Raw genomic sequence first — 23,668 nt, forward strand, 5'->3', positions numbered from 1 at the left:
GTTCATTAACATGAATGCCTTAAATTCAGTTGAAGTTAAAGAGGAATAATTAAGTTGAAAAGCATAGGAAAGATGGTCCTGCATCTGTCTGGTTAAGAGGTTCCCTCCCCAGAGCCTCTTCTTAACAGCTTTGTGTACTTGGCCAAATTACTTTGCTCCCATGAACTTTGGTTTTCTCACTGGTGTTACGGAGTTATTCTGACATTAACTGAGGTATTCCAGGTGACATGCTTAGCACAATATCAGACTCACTCAGTACCAAATAAATTTGGGCTGTGGTTGCTATTATTAGGTGGCAATTTCTCTACATGAAATGAGACTAATAGATCATCACATGATTTTAGAGGGAATCTATCCATGTAAGAACATCTTTCACATGAAAGATGTTCATTGGGAAAACAATGAACATGGCAACTTGTCCATGGTGTTCATATCATATCCAGTGGAAAGTGTTTTGGAAACTTTTGCCAAGTAGCATAACATGTGTTCTACTAGTTAGCATCTCTTGAATATAATAATATATTCCAGATGATAATGTGAATGATTCATAGGTTTTATAAGTGACCAGGATTACAAATTTATTCCCATCTTGAGAACCAACATATTTTTTTAATTTTCATGTTACCACTGATGATCACTTTTATCTTGGTGTTTAATGTCCAGCTGATTCTTACTTTTATTTTTTTTATTTATTTATTTTTTACATCTTTTTTTTTCCCACTGTACAGCAAGGGGATCAAGTTATCCTTACATGTATACATTACAATTACATTTTTTTTTCCCCACTCTTTGTTCTGTTGCAACATGAGTATCCAGACAAAGTTCTCAATGCTACTCAGCAGGATCTCATTGTAAATCTATTCTAAATTGTGTCTGATAAGCCCAAGCTCCCGATCCCTCCCACTCCCTCCCCCTCCCATCAGGCAGCCACAAGTCTCTTCTCCATGTCCATGATTTTCTTTTCTGAGGAGATGTTCATTTGTGCTGGATATTAGATTCCAGTTATAAGCGATATCATATGGTGTTTGTCTTTGTCTTTCTGGCTCATTTCACTCAGGAGGAGATTCTCTAGTTCCATCCATGTTGCTGCAAATGGCATTATGTCATTCTTTTTTATGGCTGAGTAGTATTCCATTGTGTATATATATATACCACTTCTTCCTAATCCAATCATCCATTGATGGACATTTGGGTTGTTTCCATGTCCTGGCTATTGTGAATAGGGCTGCAATGAACATGCGGGTGCATGTGTCTCTTTTAAGTAGAGTTTTGTCCGGATAGATGCCCAAGAGTGGGATTGCAGGGTCATATAGAAGTTCTATGGATAGATTTCTAAGGTATCTCCACACTGTTCTCCATAGTGGCTGTACCAGTTTACATTCCCACCAACAGTGCAGGAGGGTTGCCTTTTCTCCACAGCCCCTCCAGCACTTGTTATTTGTGGACTTCTTAATGATGGCCATTCTGACGGGTGTGAGGTGGTATCTCATGGTAGTTTTGATTTGCATTTCTCTTATAATCAGCGAGGTTGAGCATTTTTTCATGTGTTTGCTGGCCATCTGTATATCTTCCTTGGAGAAATGTCTATTCAGGTCTTTTGTCCATTTTTCCATTGATTTATTGGCTTTTTTGCTGTTGGGTTGTATAAGTTGTTTATATATTCTAGAGATTAAGCCCTTGTCGGTTGCCTCATTTGAAACTGTTTTCTCCCATTCTGTAAATTGTCTTTTTGTTTTCTTTTGGGTTTCCTTTGCTGTGCAAAAGCTTTTCAGTTTGATGAGGTCCCATGGGTTTATTTTTGCTCTGATTTCTATTGCTTTGGGAGACTGACCTGAGAAAATATTCATGATGTTGATGTCAGAGAGGGTTTTGCCTATGTTTTCTTCTAGGAGTTTGATGGTGTCCTGTTGTATATTTAAGTCTTTCAGCCATTTGGAGTTTATTTTTGTGCATGGTGTGAGGGTGTGTTCTAGTTTCATTGCTTTGCATGCGGCTGCCCAGGTTTCCCAGCAAGGCTTGCTGAATAGACTTTCTTTTTCCCATTTTATGTTCTTGCCTCCCTTGTCAAAGATTAATTGACCATAGGTGTCAGGGTTTATTTCCGGGTTCTCTATTCTGTTCCATTGGTCTGTATGTCTGTTTTGATACCAGTACCACACTGTCTTGATGACTGTGGCTTTGTAGTATTTCTTGAAGTCTGGGAGAGTTATGCCTCCTGCTTGGTTTTTGTTTCTCAGGATTGCTTTGGCGATTCTGGGTCTTTTGTTATTCCATATAAATGTTTGGATTGTTTGTTGTAGCTCTGTGAAAAATGTCATGGGTAATTTGATAGGGATTGCATTGAATCTGTAGATTGCTTTGGGTAGTATGGCCATTTTTACAATATTGATTTTTCCAACCCAGGAGCATGGAATATCTTTCCATTTCTTTACATCTTCTTTGATTTCTTTGATTAAAGTTTTATAGTTCTCAGCATATAGGTCCTTTACCTCCTTGGTCAGGTATATTCCGAGGTATGTGATTTTGTGAGGTGCAATTTTAAAAGGTATCGTATTTTTGTATTCCTTTTCTAATATTTCATTGCTGGTATACAGAAATGCCACTGACTTCTGAATGTTCATCTTATATCCTGCTACTTTGCTGAATTTATTAATCAGTTCAAGTAGTTTTGGGGTTGAGTCCTTAGGGTTTTCTATGTATAGTATCATGTCGTCTGCATACAGTGACAGTTTTATCTCTTCTCTTCCTATATGGATGCCTTTTATTTCTTTGGTTTGTCTAATTGCTGTGACTAGGACTTCCAAAACTATGTTGAAGAGCAGTGGTGAGAGTGGGCATCCCTGTCTTGTTCCAGATTTGAGTGAGAAGGCTTTCAGTTTTTCCCCATTGAGTATTATATTTGCTGTGGATTTCTCATAAATGGCTTTGATTATATTCAGGAATGTTCCCTCTCTACCCACTTTGGCGAGGGTCTTGATCATGAATGGATGTTGGACTTTGTCAAATGCTTTTTCTGCGTCTATTGAGATGATCATATGATTTTTGACTTTTTTTTGTTAATGTGGTATATGATGCTGATTGATTTGCATATGTTGAACCATGATTCTTACTTTTAAATTTCACCTTGACATTAACCCTCATTGGCAACAGCTCTGCCAGATTTTTCTCTATAATACATTTGATGAAATATATTAATGACCTAATAAAACACAGGAGATGGTATTAAAATCCAGTTCTTGTGATTTATCAGTCTTTCTTAGAAATGAAATTTACAAGCACTGTGCTAGCTAAGGTCTCCTTATATAATGGGTAGCCATTCTAACCACCTCTATTCAATATACCACTGGAAATCCTAATCAGGCTGAAAAATGAAATAAAAGCCATCCAAATAGATAAGAAAGAAGTAAATTGTAGATGATATTATATTATATATAGAAAAACCTAAAGACTCCTCCAAAAAAATGCTACAGCTACTCACCAAATTCAGTAAGATTGCAGGATACAAAATCAACATGCAGAAAACAGCTTCATTTCCACACACTAATAAAAAATATATGAAAAATAAAGAAAATCCCAATCACAATAGCATCAAAAACAATAAAGTTCTTGGAATATATCTAACAAGAGAGATAAAAGGTCTGTGCATGGGAAACTTCAAGATTTGGATGAAAGAAACTGAAGAAGACACAAACAAATGGAAAAATATTCCATGTTAATGGATTGGAAGAATTAATATTGTCAAAATGCCATATTATCAAAAGCTATCTATAGAGTCAATTCAATCCCTATCAAAATTCCAATGATATTTTTCAAAATTTCCAATGAATTTTATACTTTCAGAAATAGAAAATACAATACCAAAAATGTATGAGAGGCCACAAAGGACCCCAAATAGCCAAAGCAATCCTGAAAGAGAAGAACAAAGTTGGACACATCACATTCTGATTTCAAACTACAAAGCTATAGTTATCAAAAAAGAACAGTACTGGCATAAAAATAGACACATAGACACATGTAACAAAATTGAGAGCCTGGAAATAAACCCTTGCATTTAAGGTCAACTAATATTTGACAAGGAATACAAAAATATACAATGAAAAAAGGATAGTCTCTTCAATAAATGGTGTTGTGAAAACTGGATAACTACATGCAGGAGAATTAAATTGGACCCCTATCTTACAACACTCACAAATACGAACTTGAAATGGATTAAATACTAAAATTTAAGGACTGAGACCACAAAACTCCTAGAAGAAAACATAGGAGAAAAAAAATTCCTTGGCCTTGGTCTCAGAGATGATTTCCTGGATATGACAGCAAAAGTACTAGCAAAAGAAGCAAACATAAATAAGTGGGATTAAATCAAATTACAGAGCTTCTGCACATCAAAAGAAACTCAACAAAATTAAAGGGTAACCTAGAGAGAAAGACAATACTACATAATAATTCTTATATATGGAATCTAGAGAGACAAATTTACAGAAACACTAAAGTGGGAGTTACCTTAGGTTGGGGAGTGAAGGAAATGAAGAGATGTCAGTCAAAGCATACAAACTCCCAGTTATAATATTAACAAGTTTGGGGATCTAATGTACAGCATGGTGATTACAACTAATCATACTGTATCATACATTTTAATGTCACTAAGAAAGTAGATCTTAAGTGTTATCATCAGAAAAAAAAGCAGTGATAACTGTGACAAGATGGAGATAGTAGTTCAAACTGTGGTGGTAATCATTTTGCACTTACAAATGTATCAAACTAACATGTTGTACCCTTAAGCTTACACAATGTTATGTTTAAAATATATCTTAAAAAATATGGGAAAAACTCATTATATCATCATAGAAGTCAATTCTTAGATATAAATGTAATTAGTATTGGTTGACTTAGATACAGACAAAGAATGAGGGGAGGTCATATGCTCATATTCACACAAAAAGCACCATTTACCTTAGATGGAGGGAAAAATTTAACACATTCCAGCCATGTAGCTAAAAAGTACTTTCCACATATTGCACATTTTCTTCCCTGAGAGAGTATGCTCCTGACCTGTGGGTACCATTTTATGGCTTGCATTAGGAAAGGATTCTTTGCTGCTAGCTGATTCATTATAAATCTTGATGTTGTTTCCTAAATTAAAAAAGAATATAGATCCTCAGATTATTTTTAAGATAACTATTTTACATTACATTGTTTCCCATTTCACTAATTTATATTTTTACCTTATTCCTCACAGTTTCTGTTAAATTAGATTTCCATAGTATACATAATGAATTAAACTGTCAATGACTAGAATTGTGTTTTGTTTTCAACATGATACAAAATTCAAATTATTTCCACTGTAATATTTCTATGTCTCTGACATATAGAATCCAAGTTATAATAAATTTACATTAATAAAGTTTAGTTTCACATTTTGTACTTCTCATTACAATAGGCAAGAACCATACAAATATTCAGACTGAACTCAAAAATTAAGTCTGTCAAATTCACTAAGGTCTAAATCCTTACTGCTTAAACTGCAGGTCACGCATCAGTAGAATCTGCATCACCTAGAAGCTTTTTAGAGATTAAGACTTAGTTGCATTTTAGAACTACTGAACCAGAGTCTGCAATTTAACTATATTCCCCAGATATTTGTATGTGTGTTAAAGTTTGAGAAGCACTAGACTAAGTGTTCTCCTGTGCTGAGTACCTGAATTGAGCCATATTGTTAGAGTACTGATATCTATTAACCAAATCACTGAATTTAGTATGCATTAAACCTATCCACACAAATATGTCCAGAAACTTTGCTTTAGACAAATATATTATTATAACATTAAATACCCCAAAATGGATATTAAGGAAATATAAGTTGACCTTCACCACGACCATCAACACCATCATCTTAATGTAAATAAAATACAACTCATAGTTTTTATCTTTACTTACCAAACAATATAAACATTTGATTTACTCCAATAATGGCCCCCACTATTTGTGCCAGTAGCATGAAGTCCTGTGTAAATATTACAAAAACACTGCATGAATCTTAACAGTGTATGAGACTTTTTTATGGCCAAAGCGAAAGATTTTCCACATCAGGCTCTGACAGGAATCTATACACACACACACACACACACACACACACACACACACACACAAGTGAAAGATTATGTCTTTCACTCATCTACCCCAATTAAAATCTTTAAGGAGTTCCTGCTGCAGTGCAGTAGGTTAATGATCTGGCATTGTCTCTGTGGCAGTGTAGGTTCAAGCCCTAGCCTGGTATGGTGGTTAAGGATCCAGCATTGCTGCAGCTATGGTGTAGGTCACAGCTGCAGCTTGGATTCAATCCCTGGCCCAGGAACTTTCATATGTGGCAGACACAACTAAAAAAGAAAAAATTAAAAAAATAAAATAAAATCCTTAAAAATAAAAACAAAATCCTATAAACTTCTGTCTACCTGTTCCTTATTACTATTCCACTTAACAAACACCTGGAAAAGCTGCCTTTATACAGAAACAGGCCTGAGCCTGTTCCTTAAATGTCTGATCCTTCAAGAGCATAATCTCCTACACATTATAGCTTATTCTCTGGAATGGCTACATAATGAAATCATCCTTTCTGAAAGAATTGTCCTTTTACGCCAATATAACAGGATTCCTAAATTGGATGTCTGTATCATCCCTTTCTAACAACTTACACAGAGCATAGCTTGTGATTCTGAATGAAATACTGATTTTAGAGGTAAGTTTTAACAACCAGAATGAAATGGCTATTCTCGCTATGAAGCTGCAGAAATGTAAATATAAAAATTTGCTCCCCCAGAACAGCAGACAGTAGAAGAATTTGCTGAAATACATGGGACCCATAAATAGGTCACAATTCATACAGTTCACTTTTTCTATTTATGATTTCTGGAACCAAAAATGTTTGTAGCACTTGGTATGTCTCTTAACAACACTTACATTACCCATTATTTTTTTAATTTATTTTTTATTGTTATTTCCCACAACACATATTTTTTTTCCCATTGTACAGCATGGGGACCCAGTTACACATACATGCATACATAATTTTTTTCTTCCATTGTCATGCTGCATTGTAAGTATCTAGACATAGTTTTCAGTGCCACACAGCAGGATCTCATTGTAAACCCATTCCATGAGCAATAGTTTGCATCAGTTGACCCCAAGCTCCCAGTCCCTCCCACTCCCTACCCCTCCCCCCGGGCAACCACAAGTCTGTTCTCCAAGTCTGTGATTTTCTTTTCTGTGGAAAGGTTCATTTGTGCTGTATATTAGATACCATATATGAGTGATATCATATTTGTCTTTTTCTTATTTCAGTCAATATGAGATTCTCTCTAGTTCCATCCATGTTTTTGCAAATGGCATTATTTTGTTCTGTTTTATGGCTGATTAGTATTCCATTGTGTATATATACCACTTCTTCCTAATCCAATTGTCTGTCAATGGACATTTGGGTTGTTTCCACTCTTGGCTATTGTGAATAGAGCTGCAATGAACATGCGGGTGCATGTGTCTTTTTTACAGAAAGTGTTGTCAAGATATATGCCCAAGAGTAGGATTTCTGGATCATATAGATTTCTAAAGTACCTCATACTGTTCTCCATAGTGGCTGTACCAGCTTACATTCGCACCAACAGTGCAGGAGGGTTCCCATTGCTCCAAAACCTGTCCAGCACTTGTTCTTTGTGGACTTATTAATGATGGCCATTCTGACTGGTGTGAGGCAGTAACTCATGGTAGTTTTGATTTGCATTTCTCTAATAATCAGGGAGGTTGAGCATTTTTTCATGTGCTTGTTGGCCATTTGTATATCTTCCTTGGAAAAATGTCTATTCAGGTCCTTTGCCCATTTTTCCATTAGGTTGTTGGCTTTTTTGCTGTTGAGTTGTATAAGTTGCTTGTATATTCCAGAGATTAAGCCCTTGTCCATTGCATCATTTGAAACTATTTTCTCCCATTGTATAAGTTGTTTTTTTGTTTTCTTTTTGGTTTCCTTTGCTGTGCAAGAGCTTGTCAGTTTGATTATGTCCTACTGGTTTATTTTTGCTTTTATTTCTGTTCTGTTGGGAGATGACCTGAGAAAATATTCAAAAGATTGATGTGGGAGAATGTTTTGCCTATGTTCTCTTCCAGGAGTTTGATGGTGTCTCGTCTTATATTTAAGGCTTTAAGCCATTTGGAGTTTATTTCCATGCATGGTGTGAGGGTGTGTTCTAGTTTCATCGATTTGCATGCAGCTGTCCACGTTTCCCAGCAACTCTTGCTGAAAAGACTGTCTTTTTCCCATTTTATGTTCTTGCCAACTTTGTCCAAGGTTAATTGACCATAGGTGTCTTGGTTTGTTTCTGGGTTCTCTATTCTCTTCCATTGGTCTGTCTGTCTGTTTTGGTACCAGTGCCACACTGTCTTGATGAATGTGGCTTTGTAATATTGCTTGAAGTCTGGGAGAGTTATGCCTCCTTCTTGGTTTTTGTTCCTCTGGATTGCTTTGGCAATTCTGGATTTTTGTGGTTCCATATAAATGTTTGGATTGTTTGTTCAGTTCTGTGAAAAATGTCATGGGTAATTTGATAGGGATTACATTGAGTCTGTAGATTGCTTTGGGTAGTATGGCCATTTTTACAATAATTTTTCTTTTCTTTTCTTTTTTTTTTTTTTTGGTCTTTTTGCCTTTTCTAGGGCTGCTCCTGTTGCATGTGGAAGTTCCCAGGCTAGGGGTCTAATCGGAGCTGTAGCCACTGGCCTATGCCAGAGCCACAGCAACACCATATCCAAGCCGTGTCTGTGACCTACACCACAGCTCATGGAAATGCCAGATCCTTAACCCACCGAGCAAGGCCAGGGATCGCACCCGCAACCTCATGGTTCCTAGTCAGATTCGTTAACCACTGAGCCACTGAGCCACAATGGGAACTCCACAATATTAATTTTTCCAACCCAGGAGCATGAAATATCTTTCCATTTCTTTACATCTTCTTTAACTTCCTTGATTAATGTTTTATAGTTCTCAGTATATAAGTCCTTTACCCCCTTGGTCAGGTGTATTCCCAGGTATTTGATTTTTGTGCTGCAATTTTAAAGGGTATTGTATTTCTGTATTCCTTTTCTAATATTTCATTGTTAGTATACAGAAATGCTACTGATTTCTGAATGTCCATCTCATACTCTGCTACTTTGTTGAATTTGTTGGTCAGTTCAAGTAGTTTTGGGGATGAGTCCTTAGGGTTTTCTATGTATAGTATCATGTTGTCTGCATACAGTATCAGTTTTGTTTCTTCTCTTCATATTTGGATGCCCTTTATTTCTTTTGTTTTTCTGATTGCTGTGGCTAGGACTTCCAATACTATGTTGGGCATCCCTGTCTTGTTTCAGATTGTAATGGGAAAGCTTTCAGCTGTCTCCATTGAGTATTATATTTGCTGTGGGTTTGTAATAATGGCTTTGATTATGTTAAGGTATGTTCCCTCTATACCCATTTGGTGAGAGTTTTATCACAAACGGATGTTGGCCTTTGTCAAATGCTTTTTCTGCATCTATTGAGATGATCATATGGTTTTTGACTTTTCTTTTGTTAATGTGGTGTATGATGTTGATTGATTTGCATATGTGGAACCATCTTTGTGAACCTGGGATGAATCCTGCCTAGTCATGGTGTACAATCTTTTTTATATGTTGTTAGATTTGGTTGGCTAAAATTTTGTTGAGAATTTTTGTGTCTATATTCATCAAAGATATGGGCTGATAGTTTTCTTTTTTGGTGATATCTTTGTCTGGTTTTGGAATTAGCGTGATGGTAGCATCATAGAATGTCTTAGGGAGTATTCCTTCTTCTTCAAACTTTTGGAAAAGTTTAAGGAGGATGGGCACCAGTCCGTCTATGTATGTTTGGTAGAATTCACCTGTGAGGCCATCTGGTCCTGAGCTTTTATTTGTAGGGAGTGTTTTTATGACATGATTCAATTTCATTTCTAGTGAATGGGCTGTTCAGTTGATCTGTTTACTCTTGGTTCAGTTTTGGCAGTCTGTAAGACTATATAAAATTGTCTATGTCTTCCAGATTGTCAAATTTGTTGGCATATAATTGTTCATAGTATTCTTGTATGGTTTTCTGTATTTCTGCAGTATCCATTGTGATTTCTCCTTTTTCATTTCTTATTTTGATTATTTGGGTTTTTTCTCTCCTCTTCTTGGTGAGTCTAGCCAGAGATTTGTCAATCTTGTTCACCTTTTCAAAGAACCAGCTCTTGGTTTTATTGAGTTCTTTGATTGTTTTTCAAATTTCTATTTTATTGATTTCCTCTTTGATCTTTATGATTTCCTTCCTTCTGTTGACTTTAGGTGTTTTTTGTTCTTCTTTTTCTAATTCATTTAGGTGGTGGGTTAAGTTGTCAATTTGAGATTTTTCTTCTTTTTTGAGGAAGGCCTGTATTGCTATGAACTTCCCTCTGAGCACTGCTTTTGGGGCATCCCATAGATTTTGAGAGGTTGTGTCTTCATTATCATTTGTCTCAATGTATTTTTTAATTTATTGATTTCCTCATTGACCCATTGGTTTTTTAGTAGCATGTTGTTTAGTCTCCATGTAATAGGTTTTTTCTCCTTTCTTTTCCTGTGGTTGATTTTTAGTTTCATGCCATTGTGGTCAGAGAAGATACTTGAAATAATTTCTATACTCTTAAATTTGTTGAGGTTAGCTTTATGCCCCAATATGGGATCAATTCTTGAGAATGTTCCATGCGCACTTGAGAAGAATGTTTATTCTGGGTTTTTTTGGATGTAATGTCCTGAAAAAGTCAATTAAGTCTAAATTTTCTATTGTGCCCTTTAGGATCTCTGTTGCTTTATTGATTTTATGTCTAGAGTATCTGTCCATTGATGTGAGGGGGGTGTTAATGTCTCCTACTATGATTGTATTCCCATCAATTTCTCCTTTTTTGTCTGTTAATATTTGTTGTAGGCATCTGGGTGCTCCTATATTTGGGGGCATATATGTTGATGATTGTAACGTCCTCTTCTTGAATGGATCCTTTAACCATTAAATAGTGTCCTTCTTTGTCTTTCTTTATGGCCTTCATTTTAATATCTATGTTGTCTGATATAAGTATTGCAACTTCTGCTTTCCTATCTTGCCCATTGGCATGAAATACCTTTTCCCATACCCTCACTTTCAATCTGTATGGGTCCTTTGTCCTAAGGTGAGTTTCCTGTGGCAGCAGATTGAAGGTTTTTGCTTTTTTATCCAATCAGCCGCTCTGTGTCTTTTGATTGGAGCATTCAGTCCATTGACATTCAAGGTGATAATTGATAGATGTTTATTTATTGCCACTTTAAACCTCGTTTTCTAGTTGATTCTATGATTCTCCAGTCTTTCTTTCTTCTTTTTGGCTGGATGGTCTCCAATTATTTTCTGCTTGAGTAATTTTCTTTTCATTTTTCAGGAATGTTATGTTTGGTTTTGATGTGTGCTTGCCCTGTTTTTAAAGTATGTTAACCCCTTCTATTATTGTGTGTTTTAGTCTGATAGTCCTGTAAGCTCAAAAACTTCATTACCATAATAAAATTTTAAAAAAGAAAAAAAAGAATCTATTCATTTCCTTACTTCCCTTGCCCACGTTTTATGATTTTGATGTCTTTTTTAAATTTTATTTTATTTTAAACATCTTCATAATTAGATCTGTATGCTGGCTTATTTAAATGACAGCTCTCTGATTGTGGTTTCCTCCATCCTAGTTCTTCCTCTTTTTTTTTTTTTAATTTAGAGGAGCCCTTTAAGTATGTCTTTTAGAATGGGTTTTGTATTGCTGTACTCTTTCAGCTTTTGTTTGTGGGAGAAATCCTTTATTTCCCCTTATACTTTAAATGATATTCTTTCTGGATAGGGCATTCTAGGGTGCATATTTTTCCTTTTAGTGCTTTAAATATCTCTTGCCATTCCCTCCTGGCCTGTAGAGTTTCTGTTGAGAAATCAGCTGATAGCCTTATGGGGGTTCCCTTATACGTGACACTTTGCTTTTCTCTTGCTGCCTTCAGGATCCTCTCATCATTATCTTTTGTCATTTTTATTATAATATGTCTTGGTGTGGGTCTACTTGGATTCAGCTTTTTGGGGGCCCTCTGTGCTTCCTGTATCTTGATATCAGTTTCCTTTAGATTTGGAAAGTGTTCAGCCATAATTTCTTCAAATATATTTTCAATCCCCTTTTCTTTTTTTCTCCTTCTGGAATTCCTATTATGCATGGATTGGCCCACTTTATATTATCCCATAGGTCTCTTATATTTCTTTCATGTTTTCTCATTTGGTTATCTGTCTGCTGTCCTGTTTGGGTGATTTCCATTATTCTATTTTCCACATCACTAATTCGTTCCTCTGCATTATTCATTCTGGTTTTTACTGCCCTTAGCTCTGTTCACATCTCTGCAAATGAATTTTCTAGTTTTTCTTGGCTCCTCATATTTTCTAGTTCCTTTCCGAGGGAGTCTGCATTAATGTTCACATCTTCTCTTAATTCCTTCAATAGTTTCACTATTTCCCTTTTGAACTCCAAGTCTGTCAGACTGCAGAGGTCTGTTTTGTTGTTGACGGCTTTAGGTGAATTCTCCTGTTGCTTTAACTGGGAATGGTTTCTGAGCTTCTTTATCTTGCTTATGTTTTTCTTTTTCATGGTGGAGATGCACTCCCTGTGGCTGGTCAGTGTTTGCCCTGGAGCTGCTGCAGAGTGCTTCCTGAGGGTGGGCAGTGTTGGCTGGCCTGCTTTGAGGCAGTGGGGCATTTCCCAAAGGTGGGTGGGGCTACCCATCTCTCTCGGAGGCAAAGGAGCACTTTCTGAGGGTGGGTGGGACTGGCAGGTGGGCACTGCAGTGGAGGTGCACTTGCTGCGGCCAGGCAGGGCTTGCCCTGGTGCTCCTGGGCTGCGGAGCTCTTCCTGAGGGTGGTTGATTCTGGGCGGCTTGTTCCACTAAAGTGCAGCACTTCCCTAGAGCGGGTGGGGCTAGCTCACTTGCTCCAAGGTAAAGGAGCTCTTCCTGAGGGTGGGCAGGACTGGCATGTGTGCACCGAAGTGGAAGCATACTTCCTGTGGCTGGGCAGGGCTTGCCCTGGCACACCTGGGCTGCAGAGCTCTTCCCTAGGGCGAGTGGTGCTGGCTGGCTTGCTCCACAGGAGTGGGTGCTTCCTGTGCGCAGGCAGGCCGGGCCAGGGAAAAGCACGGTGGTGGATGGCTTCCCACGGTGATGGATAGCTTCTGACCAGGCATGCATGGGGCGGGTGATGCACTGGGAAGCTCTGCTCTCTGCTAGCTGGGAGGAAAGTGTGCATTCTGGGTGCAAGGTGTATTCTATGGTGGCATGCTCCTCCTCCTCTCCCCTCCCCAACACTGATGCCTTGTCTCTCCTGTGGGTCCAGACCTTCTCCCGGGTTCCCTCTATTGTAGCTTTCCACTCCCCAGCCCTTAGCATATTTCTCCCTCCACCCGCAACACACCGCTTCTTAGTCCCTCAGGCAGTCTCCACACCACCAACCCCAGCCCACTCCCATGAACTAAACTCCGGGGCCTAGGTCTTAGTGCCCAGCCCCCATCTGAGTGTCTTGGTTTTTGGTGTCTGTGCCAGTGGTTCAGATGATCTGTGCGGCTCTCACTCTGCTTTTTAGATCTCAGACCTGCTGCTGCACTTTTCTCGGATTCTGGAGATCCCTCCAACTAGGTTGATCTTTCTGTAAGTTAGGTGACTTTCCAGGGTGTGGGTTCCCTTTCTCCTTCACAGTTCCCTCTCAGGAGTGCCAGTCCTGTCCTGATGTCCCTTCTCTCTCCTCTTTTCTCTTGTTTTACCCAGTTATGTCAAGAGATTCTTGCCATTTTGGGATGTTTAGGTTCTCCTGCCAGCATTCAGTTGTTGTTCTATGCGAGTCATTTTATGTGCAGATGTGTTTTTTTGTTGTGTTTGTGGGAGAGGGCGAGCAAGTCCCTCTACTCTTCTGCTATCTTGCCTTGTCTCCATTACCCATTATTTATATCCTTCTGCTATTTGCTGCCAAGGTGTCACTTTGGAAGAATTAATATATACTACTGAAATATAAGGTTATTACTTGGAAGTGAAATACAAGTATATATAAAATAAGATAATTTTGGTATGACCAATAGTGTCTTTTAGGAAACCTCTTAAAGATACATGCAATGCAGTTTATGATAATATACAACTTGATGGCCTAATTGTGGCATTATTTTAAAGTCAAGAAATCTTTTATGGACAAAATTGTTCCTTTTGAACAGTTTATATGCTATTCTGTTAAAATATTTGTTAGCTAACTAGAGAGCAATTATTCCTATTTTAAACAATCACAGATATTAGTTTCAAGTGTTTCTTTTATTTTTCCCTACATAGGATGACTTTCAATTGAATTTTAGTATTATCCATATAAAATTATATTTGTATAAATATAAAAATTGTAATATATAAAAACAAATATGAATCCTTAGAAGGAATTATGAACTTTGGAACTGTTGTATGATCAATTCTTACTGTATCATGGGTGCTAAAACAGCATCAGGAGCAAAGATTATGAGTCAGATATCTAAACTGGTGCAAATCCTGGTTCTATGACCTATTAGTGTGATCCTATTTGGATAAGTCCTTAACTTCTCTGATCTTGGATACCTCACCTGTAAAATTTTCCAATACTATACTATCCCATTGAGGTCAAGGAATTAAATTAGATAACACATGTATAAGTTTTAGCCTGGCATCTGCTGATGCAATATATTCTGGATAATATTTTGTTATAATATAGTTATCAATGTTAAATTTTAGTTTACAATTCTCTGAGGTGAAGAAAAGTTTTGAGAAAGTTTAACCAAGGCATAGCCTGAAAAAAATCTCTATAGTTCTTTGACAACCCAAATAGTTTAATCAGCAATGTTAATCAAATATCCAGTAGAAATAACTTTTACTTTAAGTTCAAATATAAAATACATAATACACAACACCTAAGAAAACTTCTTAGAGGTACTTTGAAAAATACCCAAATCATTTACATATTGTAAGTAAAAATAATTACTTCTACTAAATACACAAAACAAAAATCCAAAAACTCTTATGCTCCTGAGTCTTAACTGTTTTGAAAATGAGGAGGAAGAAATATTGCTCTCTCATTCTGCACCTGGGTCCCACACATAGGGTAGCATTCTTACCCTCAAGGGCTTCCTGTTAACCCCTTCCACAATGGATTATCTGCTCAACCCATCCCCTCCACAAACCAGAACCTCTTCCAACCAGAGACTACCCCTGTTTCTCTTTTCCCTCACTTTCGGCAGCCCTTTTCTGAGGCAATATTGCAGCATGGGATCTGGAGCCCAACTGCTTAGCCTGGAATCATCATCCCCAAAACTAACTAGCTTTGTGAACATGGACAAGTTACTTAACTTCTCTGAGTCTCAGTTTACCTATAAAAGGGGAACAATAATGGCACCTATTTTTTAAGGGTATTGTAGGACTAAATGAGTTCATTCCTGTTAAGTGCTTGGAACAATGCCTTCCTTGCTCATGCTAATCTTTTATATATATATATATCTTTTTGTCTTTTCAGGGCCGCACCTACAACATATGGGGATTCCCAGGTTAGGGGTCTAATCAGAGCTACAGCTGCTGTCCTACGCCACAGCCACAGCAACATCAGATCCGAGCCATGTCTGTGACCTACATCACACCTCATGGCAACACCAGATCCTTAACCCACTGAGCAAGGCCAGGGATCGAACCTGTAACCTCATGGTTCCTAGTCGGATATGTTTCCACTGCATCATGATGGGAACCCCCTTCATGCTAATCTTAATAAGTGTTAGTTGTCTATTATTATTTATTATTGTGATGATGAAGTGCATATTCAAAGAGAACAATTAGGTTATAAGGAATTAAACAAATTAAATACTCCAGTTTTTACAACCATTTATAATTAAATTTCAGGTTAGATTTTTTTTTACACGAAAGTGGGAAATAATACTATTTGTGGAAATATAGATTGATTCTCTGGAATCAATTTGAAAAGAGCTAATCAAACTTTAAAAGATTAAAGTTCTTTGCCTCAGCAATTTCACTCATAGAGATAATATGGACATGTATGGATATGAGAAGAAGACCATCACTGTAGCCTTATTTATAAAGCCCCAGAAGTTAGAAAATTATTAATATCCAAGCATCTAACTGTAGAAAGTAGTTTACAATATTATGGTACATAGCAGAATATTATGTATTCATCACAAAAGTTTTCATAGACTTATTTTTTATTGATTGGAAAGACATTCTCAATAATTTGAGTAAAAAAAAGTCTCTAAATAGTGTATGGAGTTTGAATTCATCTTTAATAATAAAAATTTCTGAATGCATGGAAAGTTCTAGCACAATAAATGTCATAGAGAACAGTGGTTGTATCTCTGCAAACTGATTCTGAGTATTTTTAAGAATTTCAATTGCCTTTTTTCCTAGTTTCTATAAATAAGCTTGTTACTGTTATAAATAAATTCTTAATCAACTGGCATTAATACTTACTCACCTGCAGTTTCTAGTTTTTCTGTATTAAACATACATTACTTTGCAATAAGGGGAAAACGTTATTTTAAAAAAATACTGGAGTTCCTGTCGTGGCGCAGTGGTTAACGAATCCAACTAGGAACCATGAGGTTGCAGGTTGGATCCCTGGCCTTGCTCAGTGGGTTAACGATCCGGCGTTGCCGTGAGCTGTGGTGTAGGTTGCAGATGCGGCTCGGATCCTGTGTTGCTGTGGCTGTGGTGTAGGCCGGCGGCTACAGCTCCAATTAGACCCCTAGCCTGGGAACCTCCATATGCCGTGGGAGCAGCCCAAGAAATAGCAAAAAGATAAAAAAAAAAAAAACTAAACCATTAAACAAGGTTGGTTGTTTCTTACAGCCAGGATACTTGAACGTTTTAAGACAATTTCACATGTTCCGCTGTAGACCTAAAAGACCTGAGAAATCCAGATTCATGATGGATACTTATACTCAGAATGTGGAAAGAGTTGCAATCTTTATCACTAGAGGACACAAAGAGATTCCTTCAATATACTTCTCTATTCCTTCTTTTAATATCATCAACTTATTTGACTAAAGGAACATTATTCTGGATCATATTTATCCATCCACTAGGAACGGCAGCAAGTAAAAAGGGGACAGAAGAGGAAAGAGACCCCAGTAAGAAGAAATCAAATATATCCTTAGATACTCCCCTGTTTTTCATGCAACCAAATGTTTAAATATCTCTGAATTTGGTCACTCTGGAAATCAGATAGGATTACAATGGATTCTGCAAGAAAGTCAAAAAAGATTATGACTAGGATCTACATTGCCAATAGAGTAAGGTTGTATTAATCATTTCCGGGCTTGGCAAGAATGCTTTAGAAGAAAACTCTTCAAAACTTAAATAACAGCTTTAGTTTGAAGACCTTGAAGAATGACATAAGGCTTCACCTGTAGACTCCAGACATCCTCTTGTTTTACAGCATTAACTGGCTGCTTCAGGAAGAGTGGGTTTCCTTCACAGTAGAACTCCTTCAGCTTCAGACCTTGAAACTTTCAAAACAAACAAACAAACAAAAACCCACTTCATTACATAGCAAAATAAACTTTATTTCTGAAGCTACATCTTCAATAAAATTAGAATAAAATTGTTTTGTTTATGACATATTCTATATTAGTATTTTAGCAGCAAGACATACGCCAGTAATTAAAAGCTTAGAATCTTCATGTCAGCATGGATGATAATGAACTAAGTTAGTCACTGATGGCATCCCCTCTGCTAGACAGCTGAGAAAACTTGTTCAGGATCATAGAACTGGTTAGTAATAGAATACAGGTTAATTAATCAAATTCTGGGAACAGTTTGTAAATAATATGTTTGTTAGGAACCAAGTATGATAAAAAAAAATAACACTCTAATATACACCAAAATCTAGGTCTCAAATACTGTCCTATGATCCATCCATTTGTGATCAGTGAGGAAGATAAGGTAAGCAGAAACATCAAAAACATTTTCATTATATTGAAGTACAGTTAATTTACCTGTTGTGCACAATGAAAATAAAAAAGGAAAATGTACAACTCACGAGGATATTTAATCCTTTATGAAGAAAACCTAAATTCAACCGGATTCCACCCCTTAGGTAGGAAAATAAGGAACTCTCTTTTTTAATATTATGCCTTGATTCCCAAGAACTCATGTAGTTTTCAAATATTAAACTTATTTAGGGAGTTACTTTTCTGAGACTTGGTTTCATCTGTGAAGTGGGGACAATAAGACCTATCTTCAGTTGCATGCAGGTAAAATCATTCTCCAGAAAGAAAAAGAAAAAAGCCCTGATTTGTGGCATGGTTTCATTCTATGGTATAAATACTCCTACCATGGCTGATTCTAGTCACTGAACACTGATTTGGGAAGAGATGTGAAAAATCAGCTCTTGTGAGCCTGATAAGCCAGTACCATTACACCACTGCACCCCACATTTACAGAAAAATTAGAGATATTTCCTTGATTTCAGGCCAATATTTGAAACATAGCAAGCACTCAACAAATTAAAACATCTTTCCAGGTCATTAGATCTCAAAAGTCTCCAGAAATTTCTACAACATAGATAAGATTTTAAAACAAAATACAGAGTTCAAAGCTACACTGGAGTCACCTACAGACATTTTGACTTTCTTAATTCAATTTCCTGTGTTATCGATAAACAGAGAGACAAATCTAGTGGCAGCCCAAGTCAGTGCTGGGTGTGCTGAAATGAAAAGAGCATTTCTTGTGCTTAACGAAACTATCATTTTTCCCTTCCAGTCCTAAAGAAAAAAATTCTATAATTATACCTAAACTCATAGCCCTTTTTTAAAAAACTGATATAAACTTGAATACCTTGATATATGCACATACCATTCACACATATGAACCTTATTTCAAAGCTGAACATAGTTCAAAGGGCATACATTTTTCTCTCGGAGTCATGTTTCTCTTCCTTCAAATCATGTCTTCCATCAAACATGGCAATGAGTTACCCAGCTTGTTAACTTACCATACATAATATATCAGAAAGAAATTATCTTAATGAAAAGAGATTGATTAATAATGAAATTTATTAGCATGTATTTTTTAGCAACTAAGTTTCAATAATCTCAAGTCACATAATCTCTCAATGTCCATTCTGAATATTCTCAAGGGCAATATGTTTTAATATCCTCTCTCTATATGAAACCCAGGGTTTTCCGTCACCTCTCCTTCTCAATAGAACGATATTATTTGCTAGTGTCGTCACTCCAGCAGCACGATCTCTTCTGCTAATAAAATGTTGTTAAAGCTCTTCAGAGTCTCTTTGCACATGCCCACTCAAACAACCACTGTGATGAAAGCTAATCATAGGCCTGATCCAAGCATCTGGGATCCAATGGGCTCGCCTAATCATATACTCCTTGGGGAATTTGAATAAAGAAATATGGAAATTATCCATTTAGCTCTGGAATCTGGAACAGAATAAGGAGCTGGAGAGTCCATAGTAGGTTATGTGTATGTTGAAGTTTAAGGGGAACAGAAGCAAGGTATAAGCAGAACAAGCATTTGGGCTATGGCTACATTATATCAGCAGTACAATAATTGTGATAACCTAGCAGTCATGCTGTTAAGCTGACTTGACCTGATGACCAGAAGCTGCTTGAACTAAGGACCACACACTTGATCCAGTACCTCTGAGTTCCGCCCAGTTTTACCATATTCCCTTTTTGAATCCCCATGAGATCCTCATTACTCTTTCCTATGGAACGTTAATTAAACTCCATTTATATCACAGTCAAAGAACCCAAATAAAACATGTATGCCAATTTCAACATGTCATAAAATTCATTTGTCTCACCTACAGAAGACCAGCAGTCTCTCTCCAATGTCTCTGAATTACTCAAACTAACCTTCTTGTGTCCTTTTTTGTGAATCTTTCTCTGAAAAACACAAAAACCTACTTCTTCCTTCTCTCAATCTAGCTGAGACCTTCAAACCTTAGTAACTCACTATTTAGAAACAGAATCAGAGTTCTCATTGTGGCTCAGTGAGTTATGAACCCAGCTAGTATCCATGAGGATGCAGGTTCGATCCCTGGCCTCATTCAGTGGGTTAAGGATCCAAAGTTGCTCTGAGCTGTAATGTAGGTCACAGATGTGGCTCAAATCTTGTGTTGCTGTGGCATAAGCCAGCAGATGCAGCTCTGATTCAACCCCTAGCCTGGGGACTTCAATAAGCTGGAGGTGTGGCTCTAAAAAGATGAAGGGAGGAAGAGGTGGAGGAAGGAAGGAAAGCAAGGAATTAAAAGGAAGGGAAAAGTAAACAGTCTCCTTTGCAGGTTTTGAAAGCAAATCATATTAATAGCACCTTTGCACTGGATGGGGAGCCATATAGTGCAGAGAGATACTCTTTCACCCACATTTCTAAATCTCACAGACACAATTACAGAGAAAAATCAGAAATGAGTAGTAAGTAAACTATAAAGGGCACTTTTCCAATGACAAAGTAATCAAAGTTCCCAACCAATGCCCTGGATAGTCTACAATTTAAAATGAAAAATTCCATTTTAAAGTTTATTCAGACCAGGCAACAATTCAGAGAATTGAACTAGAAGAAAGACATTGAAAGATCTTGTGAAAGCAGTTTATGGTTTGAAAACCAATTGTGAGATTTTTTTATCTTTTTTTCTGACAGGAAATTAAAATTTGAGTGGCCAGATACATGATGGGAACTGTAGAAAGAATATCAGTGTAGATCTGCCTTGGTTTCCCAATAAGCCCTAATGTGGTTACAAATAAAGCCTCTCAAAGGCATAACACCTTTAATTCCTCTCCATATATCTTTGTTCTTCTTTATTCATATTAAACACCAATGACTCAAGGGGTTATTGAATGTTTTTCTTCACCTTCTCTTAAGTCATCTCTATTTTATCCAAACACTCCTTTCTTTTAAGCTTTTCATATGACTTCATCTATGCTTAATAGTAAAATAAAGAAAGCACTGACTTTAAAGACTGGGGACTGGTTTCAAATCCATTTCTTTCACACAACCCCTTAGTACAAGTCATTCAGATATCTGAGCCTGTTTTTCATGCTTAAATAGATTTAATAATATCCACCTCACTGGATCATAAAGATCAAATATGTATTAAGTACTTGATTAATTATAAGGTATCCTAGAAAAATAAGGTACTACACCAACATGTAGTCCCTTGTCTAAAGTAGGCAAGCCATATCACTTCTCTCTCAATAGTAAAGTCTTATTAGAATCAGCCAATATTCTGTCTTCCATTTTTTTCAAGCTCTGCTAGACAAGGATCAAGGCAATTTTATATACTGCAAATGTATAAGCACACTGATGCAAATACTTCTAGTTTTAATATGGTGAAACAAAGCATGTTTAGCAGTCTCCCTCTCCCATGTTAAATCCTAGAAAAAAGAAAATAACTTTTAAGATAATAAATAACCACTTGAAAAGAGGAAGATAAGAGAGTTCCCTTGTGCAGCAGATTAAAGATTAGGTGTTACCACAATTGTCTCGCAGGTAGCAACTGTGGTGCTGGTTTGATCCCTGGCCCAGAAACTTCTACATGCTGCAGGTGCAGCTAAAACAAAAAACAAACAAACACAAAAATAAACAGAAAGATAAATTTTCTCAGTTATGTGTAGACAGTTATCAAGTGAAGGAGGAAGCAACAAGCCAGAATGACTATCGAAGCCCAAGGAAGAAAGCCTCCAAAGAAGTGGAATTGAGGGAACTCAATACACAGAGGTAATAAGAGCCTCCAGAGAAGAATGGGATAGTGTAACAATATACAGGAGGATTACTATACACTTTCAGAAGCAGTGAACTCACCCACCCACTCTTACCCCATTGCCATACTCCATCTCCCACTACTTTACCTCCTTTCCCTGAATCCCACACACCTATACCCTAATTAGTGGCAGTGTTTTGAATAGAGAAAGATAATATGGGGCCCCAAGAGCCTGGCAACACCAAAGAGGAATGAGGAGCTGTCAGAATGCATTACACCTGCTGGAATAGTCCAACCTTTTCTGCATTCACAATGCAAGCTCCTGTAAGAACTTTCTCTTCTCCCATAATGTTAAGTGCAGAGATAGCTGCCAGTCTTTCAAGGAATTTTAAGTGTCCCAAATTTAATAAGCTGAAAGTTGGAAACTGAAATTACCTGATAAGCACTGAGTGTCAATAGCATTAAAGATAATAGATGCAAGAATTTATACCAGGAAATAAAGCTGATAGGATAGGATTCTAAAATAGTTAGTACAATTAACATCTTCAAACTAGATATGTGAAATGTTGCTTATACAAAGCAAGAAAAATAATCAATTTTAAAACTTGAAAACTTTGAATCATATAAGCCTTCTAAATAAAAAATCTGGCAATATTTATCATCAGTAAAAGTATGCACAATCTTTGACCAGTTACACTTCAAGAAATCTTTCCTAAAGGAGTAATTAATGGTACGTACAAAGATTAGCTATGATGGCATTAACTGAAGCATCTTTATTGTGGCAAGAAGTTTGAAATACCCTACCTGCCAAAAGATAAGAAGATTGCTTAAATATATATAATATCAATGTGACACAGACATTAGAAACAGTGATACAAGAAAAATATTTAAACCATGGGGAAATGTTTATAATAAAAACTGATAAGGTATGTTATGAAACGTGTATATGAATAGTACACTAATATATATATAAATAATACTAATAATACTATGACATTTACATGTGTGAATATTCCATTACTTAAAAAAAAACTATAGCTGCATGTATACAATGCATTTATGGATTTTTTTAAAAAAAACAGAAGAGAAGAAATAAACCAATATGTTTAGTGTGTTTCCCCTAGCTGTTGCCTCATATGGTTAAATTATAGGTAATGTTACTTCTCTTCTTACTTATCTCTATTTTTCAAATAGTCCATAGTGAAAGAAATTTTTTAATGTTTTTCCAGGAATGATGAAACTTACATTACCCTAATTCTCATTACCAATCTGCAAACCTTCAGAAGACAAATTTGGGAATGGGAGCAACAGGAAATAGATTCCTACTGTATTGTGTTAAAAGGCTGAAAATACAACTTTACAAAGTGAATAAAATTTTCACAGGGCTAAAAATATTTTAAGGATTTCAAGAAAGCTATCTCAACATTTGCGCCGATTCTAAGATTTTCTCGGAAGTTTGAAAATTCTCCCACATATCTGGCCCATGAGGTATAAAAGCAGGAATGTAAGAAATATTTTTTCAAGTTCTGTAATGGTTCAGCTCATAAATTTCAACAGAGAGAGTGGAAGCATTATCCCCAAGGAGGTGAGAATTGGTTTGGGCGAAGGAGAAAAAAAATCTTAGATATTACAATGGTTTGTGGCCCTCAAAATTCAATCCTACCTGACAATATAAGCACTTATACAGTATATCTCTGGTATTAAAATTTAATGAGGTGAGGGAGGAGCTATTAGGGAAGAGCATTTTAATGCTCCTCAGCATTCACCACTTTTATTTTTTTAACTATACATGCACACACACATATGTATACATTCCCTTTGTCTTAGAAAGCTCTATCAATTGACTCTTCAATAGCT

At 36.6% G+C, this 23,668-nt stretch overlaps 1 protein-coding gene across 2 annotated transcripts in view; it reads right to left on the reverse strand.

Annotated features, from left to right (window-relative positions):
• LRRC69 (leucine rich repeat containing 69) overlaps nt 1–23,668 on the reverse strand; it is a 90,565-nt gene that overhangs the window by 19,684 nt on the left and 47,213 nt on the right. For both annotated transcript variants that reach the window (XM_047783626.1, XM_047783625.1), the window contains 2 exons: nt 17,496–17,597; nt 4,954–5,133 (listed from right to left, as the gene is read on the reverse strand). In XM_047783626.1, coding sequence (XP_047639582.1) covers nt 4,954–5,133; nt 17,496–17,597 — 282 coding nt within the window. The remainder of the gene's footprint in view (nt 1–4,953; nt 5,134–17,495; nt 17,598–23,668) is intronic.

This window comes from Phacochoerus africanus, chromosome 6, assembly GCF_016906955.1.
Source record: "Phacochoerus africanus isolate WHEZ1 chromosome 6, ROS_Pafr_v1, whole genome shotgun sequence".
NCBI classification, from domain to species: Eukaryota; Metazoa; Chordata; class Mammalia; order Artiodactyla; family Suidae; genus Phacochoerus; species Phacochoerus africanus.